The 5,929-nt window shown below is 41.8% G+C and overlaps 1 protein-coding gene across 2 annotated transcripts in view; it reads left to right on the top strand.

Moving 5' to 3' along the window:
- The first annotated feature begins 1,358 nt into the window (after positions 1-1,358).
- The window catches only part of LOC122562291 (sodium-coupled monocarboxylate transporter 1-like), an 89,462-nt gene continuing 84,891 nt past the window's right edge, over positions 1,359-5,929 (top strand). The window contains exons 1-3 of one of the 2 annotated variants that reach the window (XM_043715096.1): positions 1,359-1,451; positions 1,923-2,156; positions 2,283-2,344. In XM_043715096.1, the coding sequence (XP_043571031.1) occupies positions 2,011-2,156; positions 2,283-2,344 (208 nt within the window). In that variant the 5' untranslated portion in view covers positions 1,359-1,451; positions 1,923-2,010. Of the gene's footprint in view, positions 1,452-1,660; positions 1,679-1,922; positions 2,157-2,282; positions 2,345-5,929 lie in introns of those variants that run through there. The other variant, XM_043715097.1, reaches the window with a different exon arrangement.

Genomic DNA, 5,929 nt, shown 5'->3' with positions numbered 1-5,929 from the left:
ACTTCTCTGGCCTCCTTGTGAGGATACAGGTACACTCTTTGGCAAATATAGGAATTTACTGAAACATCTTAATAAACAGGAGTACGTCCAAATATTTTGCAGTGAGAGAACTTCTTAAACATTATCCTGTGTGTAAGTTGGGTGCCTGGCACTTTAAATAATGCTAGTGTGGAATGGATCTTGCAGCTTAGCATTTGTTGTTCACAGAGTGACAAATAAGTGTTTTGTTTGGACCTGCATGCTCCAAAATTGGGGTATTCAGCAGTTGTCATGGATAAACCGAAACTGTGTTCCTTCACTGATTCCAGGCACCTACAATTGGTCTATGAATATGAATATACTCATTCAGTGCCTTCAGCTCAACCACTTTGTTCAATAGATTTCCCATTTTGCAAGTTATGCCATTTACAACAGAAGAACTGGTTCGTCAACCGTTTTAGATTAGATTACACTACAGTGTGGAAACAGGCCCTTTGGCCCAACAAGTCCACACTGCCCCGCCGAAGTGCGGCTCACCCATACCTCTACATTTACCCCTTACCTAACACTATGGGCAATTTAGCATGGCCAATTCACCTGACCTGCACATCTTTGGATTGAGGGAGGAAACCCACGCAGACACGGGGAGAACGTGCAAACTCCACACAGTCAGTCGCCTGAGGCGGGAATTGAACCGGGGTCTCTGGCGCCATAAGGCAGCAGTGCCAACCACTGTGCCACCGTGCTGCCCACATTTTATTCTCTTTGTTTCCTCTTCTATTCATTGGTGCTTACTAATTTTCTTCTTTCCTGCTTCAACAGTAATTTCTCTCTTCTGTCACCTTCGGTCATAGAATCTCACTTTTTTCCAAAGAGGAAGACAAGCACAATGGGCTGAATGGGGGAACCTATCACCTTCATCTCCTCCCCCACTCACCCATTGTACTCTATGCTACTTTCTCCCCCCCCCCACCCTCCTCTAGCTTATCTCTCCACCCTTCAGGCTCTCTGCCTTTACTCCTGATGAAGGGCTTTTGCCCGAAATGTCGATTTTGCTGAAGCTCCTCGATGCTGCCTGAATTGCTGTGCTCTTCCAGCACCATTGATCCTGAATGGGTTTAATCGTCTAGTGATCAAGAAATATCTTACCTGCATTCATCTCATAGAATTATAAAGTCAATAAAAAGTTAATAGAACAAAAGTCAAAGATTATCTCCACCCTATCTCAAAGCAACATGACATTGGATTGACTTGAAACAAGTAATTATAGCTTGCTATCACTCTTTGAAGATCAAAACAGGCTGCAGCACATCTTTTCCTCAGTCATCAATCGTGGGAACTTGCTTTTGGCTGTAACACATCAACCTGTCGCAGTATATTGTCAATTGAAGTGATATTTTCTGAAGTATATGTGCATATATTTGTGACCGCGAGCAGGCAATTCCAAAGCTTTGGAGATTATTGCACTGAAGGTAAAATTGTGGAAGATGAATAAAACACTTTGATAAGCCAATTACTAAAGAGCACTGTGCTGAAAGGTGGGAAGTAAGATGGCACGGTGGCACAGTGTTTAGCATTGCTGCCTCACAGCGGCAGAGACTTGGGTTCAATTCCTGTCTCAGTCGACTGTCTGTGTGGAGTTTGTATATTTTCCCTGTGTCTGCGTGGTTTTCCTCCCACAGTCAAAAAAAACGTGCAGGTTAGGTGCAAAATTGCCCGTAGTGTTAGGTGTAGGGGAATGGGTCTGGGTGGGGGCGGGTCGGTGTGGACTTGTTGGGCCGAATGGCCTGTTTCCACACTGTAACAAAAAGGGAACTTGACAAATTAAAATGGCATTTTGGATAGTGGGAGGAGCTCCCGATGGCAAACAATTTTATGCGTTATTTATGAATATTTAAACATATTTAAATAAGATTTGTGAAGTAAGTTCTTTTCTGTTGCAGGGAAGAACCACTTTAGGTGCGACTGTTGATCTGTCAGATCGAATAATCATTGCCTCTTCGCGCTGTTGAACTTTATCTTGAGCGCGCTATGGCAGAGAATTATGTCTTTCACGCCTGGGATTATGTTGTTTTTGCCTCTGTACTATTAGTGTCCACTGCAATTGGACTGTTTTATGCTTTTAAACCTGGTGGGGCAAGGCAAAAGACAACGGAAGATTTCCTTTTGGGAAACCGGTAAGCAGAGTTTAAAAATTAGAGATAGTGAATAAACTTAACGAACACGGCATTCATAGAAAAGTTTTTAAAAATGAAACTTCGTGTCACTTTAATGACTGAATCCTTCCGCTTTGTTTGAAACAGACAAATATCTGCCTATCCAATCGCCTTCTCGTTGGCTGCCAGTTTCATGTCTGCTGTTGCATGTAGGTATTTTTGGCTCCCTCATCAGAAATCACGTAGTGCTAAAGAAATAAAATGTTTGTTTACCATTGTGATTTGACTGTTAAAAAATGAATGGGATGTGGCCACGATTTATCGCCCAGAGAATAGTTAAGAGGGAAGCACTTTGCTGTGAGCCTGGTGTTACGTGTTGGCGAGACTGGGCAAGAATTGCAGTTGCCTTTCCGAAAGAACATTAGAGAACCAGATGGGGTTTTCCTGCCAATTGACAATGGTTTAATGGTCACCCTCAGACTCTTAATTGCAGATTTTTATTAAATTTAAATTCCACTATCTGCCAGCAGGATTCAAACCTGGGTGTTTGGGTTAATAGTTAACACCACTAAGCCATCACTCCCTAACATTACAAACTCACTTCTGAAGCACAGAAGATGGTCCCAGTTTCATGGATTTATGGAGATAGCTGTGTATTTGTGTCTGGTCACAGAACAAGTATTGGGTCAATTTCTTAAATACATTACAATCAAATTGTCAACATGTTTGAATGTTTCACTGAGCATTCTGCTCATTTAACATATGTTTACAGTTTTCCAAGAAATGCTGAATAGATGAAGTATTTTAAAGCACATTTCTGTGTTGCTAGATGTAGTAACTTGAAGTATTTCTTCTGCATGGTCAGTATTTACAATAATATGTCTGTTCTGGTCTATGCTTTTACCTCCAGACTTAACTTTTACAATGGCATCTGACTGACCTCCTACCTTCTGAAACTCTCCTTCTATATCCTAATGTGAATCCTGTTCACCCACAGCCCCTGTTGCTTCCAATCTAGCAATATCTTGAATTTAAAACTTTCATCACAGTGTATAAATTACTGTCATGGCTTCCTCCTCCTCTTTCATTTCTGCTGTATCCTTAAGCCTTACAACCCTCTAAGAACTTGCATTACTCAAGTTTTGGTTTCTATGAATCCCTGAGTTCCTTCACCTCACTGTTGGTGGTTTTGTTTACAAGCTCACTGATTCCTAAACTCTGGAATTCTCCACATTTCCACTTCTGTCTTTTCTTCTTTAAGACAATCTTCCTCTTCCTTTACCTTCCTCTTTTTTGCCGTATTAGCTCCTTATGTCAAATATTTTTCGATAACAGTCCCTGAAGTATTTTGAGATGTTTTATTACGAGTTCTGCAGGTTCCGTATCATTCCAAGAGGTTAGAGTATAAGGAGGTTTGATCTTTATGCTCTCTTAGTCATCAGGTGATTATTAATACCACTGTTATATTGTCATTCTAGAACACTGGATTGGAGGTGTTTGGCTATTTTATTTGAGGGTAGGAAGTTAACACAGTGGTGCCAAAGGTAGATTGTGTTAAATAGAAGTGAAGTTTTAAGTCATTAGTTCTGCTATGATGCACCTTGCAGCGTCATTGAGATTCTCTGACTGATAATTATCCTGGAGCTCTCTGAAATAATTCTACAGAAGATTGTATCCTTTTATTTACACATGGTTGGTCCTTGGCACTGATCCAGTTCTTCAGAGCTGGGTTAACCCAGTACAATCAGGCAACTCATATTCTGTGAGATCCACCTGGCTGACCCTCGTTGTAATCATTACACTCTCCATCATATGTTTCTGTCCAAAGTTAGGACCAGAGAAAGGAAAAAAAAGAGACCATTCAGTCCAGAATGACTGTGCTGTCTAAATAAACTAGCTGCCCAATCTACATTTGCTTTCCTTCAATGATATGTTGCTAAACTTCATTCAATGAATGGTCCTAGCCTTTTGTTTAATGGTGCTATCACCCAGGCCAGAACTGGTGGTGTGAGATAGAATGTACTGCAGAGCCTAGCCCTACCATTCCTACATCAACCTTTTAAGAATTTTGTTATGCTTCAATGACTTTTTATTCTTCAAAATTCAGGAAAATTAAGACTCCATTTACACAATCTTTGTTCACTCCCAAGGATCAGAAGTCACATGACACCAGGTTATAGTCCAACAGGTTTAGAGTCATAGAGATGTACAGCACGGAAACAGACCCTTCGGTCCAATTCATCCATGCCGACCAGATATCCAAACCTAATCTAGTTCCACTTACCAGCACCAGGCCCATATCCCTCCAAACCCTTTCTATTCATACACTCATCCAGATGCCTTTTAAATGTTGTAATTGCACCAGCCTCCAGCACTTCCTCTGGCAGCTCATTCCATACACACACCGCCCTATGTGTGAAAATGTTGCCCCTTAGGTCTCTTTTATACCTTTCCCCTCTCACCCCAAACCTATGCCCTCTATGCCCTAGACCCCCTCACCCAAGGGAAAATACTTTGTCTATTTATCCCTATCCATGCCCTTCATGATTTTATAAACCTCTATAAGGTCACCCCTCAGCCTCCAATGCTCCAGGGAAAATAGCCCCAGCCTATTTAGCCTCTCCCTATAGCAGAAATCCTGCAATCCTGGCAACATGCTTGTAAATCTTTTCTGAACCCTTTCAAGCTTCACAACATTCTTTATTTGATCTCACAAGTTATCAGAGTATTGTCCCTTCATCAGGTGAAGTCATCACTCCCAAGAGGAACGTTCCATAATCCTAGCTGACTAATCCTAGTCTGTTGAAATGGCCTAGCAAGCCACTCAGTTTTATCAATTGCTGTGAAGTCTAAATAAAGAAATGAAACCATATGAACCATCAGGCATTGAACTAAGTATGAGAAAAGACAATGGCAGAAACAGCTCTGTCGACCCTGCCAAATCCTCCTTACTAAAAGCTGGGGGCAAGTACCAAAATTGGGAGAGCTGTCTCACAGACTAGACCTTTATACAGGATGTAGGTAAGGGGTGGAAGAGTAGGGCTCAGCTCTGCAGAACGTTCTAGCTACATGTCTCGCACCACAGTTCTGGCCTGGGTGATAGCACCATTAAACAAAAGGCTAGGACCTTTCCATTGAAGGAAAGCAAATGTAGATTGGACAGGTAGTTTATTCAGACAGCACAGTCATTATGGACTGAATGGCCTCTTTCTTCCCTTTCTCTGGTTCTAATTTTGGACAGAAACACATGATGGAGAGTGTGATGATTACAACGAGGTCAGCCAGATGGTCCTCACAAAACATGAGTTCCCTGATTGGGGCTGTTAATTTGGCCAGAGATTATGTTCTGACTCGAAGAAAGCTGGATAATTGTCAAGGACTTTCCACGAGTGCAAAAGGCTGTCTTGGTGACGGGATGCTGTTATTTCAGTGGCAATGAGAGAAAAGCATACTGCTGAAAAAAATTGCAACAGTCATTTTGAGTCGGGATAAAAATTTCTGGGAAGCTTTATTTATGCAATCCTGCCATTGAAGACTTTGCCCAGTATGTGGAAAGAATGCATTTTTTTTCCAGGCAAATGAAATTGGGGCAGATGAAAGGCAACAAATAATTCTCCTGACAATTTGTGGCCTTTTCAGTTATTAGGAGGCTAACCTTTCCTGAGGCAGTGAAGCAACAACCTAATGTAGTCATACTCACGGATTCATACCTTACAGACAGTGCTGAAAAATGTGTTGCTGGAAAAGCGCAGCAGGTCAGGCAGCACCCGAGGAGCAGGAGAATCGACGTTTTG

This window comes from Chiloscyllium plagiosum, chromosome 24 (assembly GCF_004010195.1).
Source record: "Chiloscyllium plagiosum isolate BGI_BamShark_2017 chromosome 24, ASM401019v2, whole genome shotgun sequence".
Lineage (NCBI taxonomy): Eukaryota > Metazoa > Chordata > Chondrichthyes > Orectolobiformes > Hemiscylliidae > Chiloscyllium > Chiloscyllium plagiosum.
The sequence above is the reverse complement of the archived record's forward strand: the minus strand, read 5'-3'. Positions and strand labels throughout refer to the sequence as shown.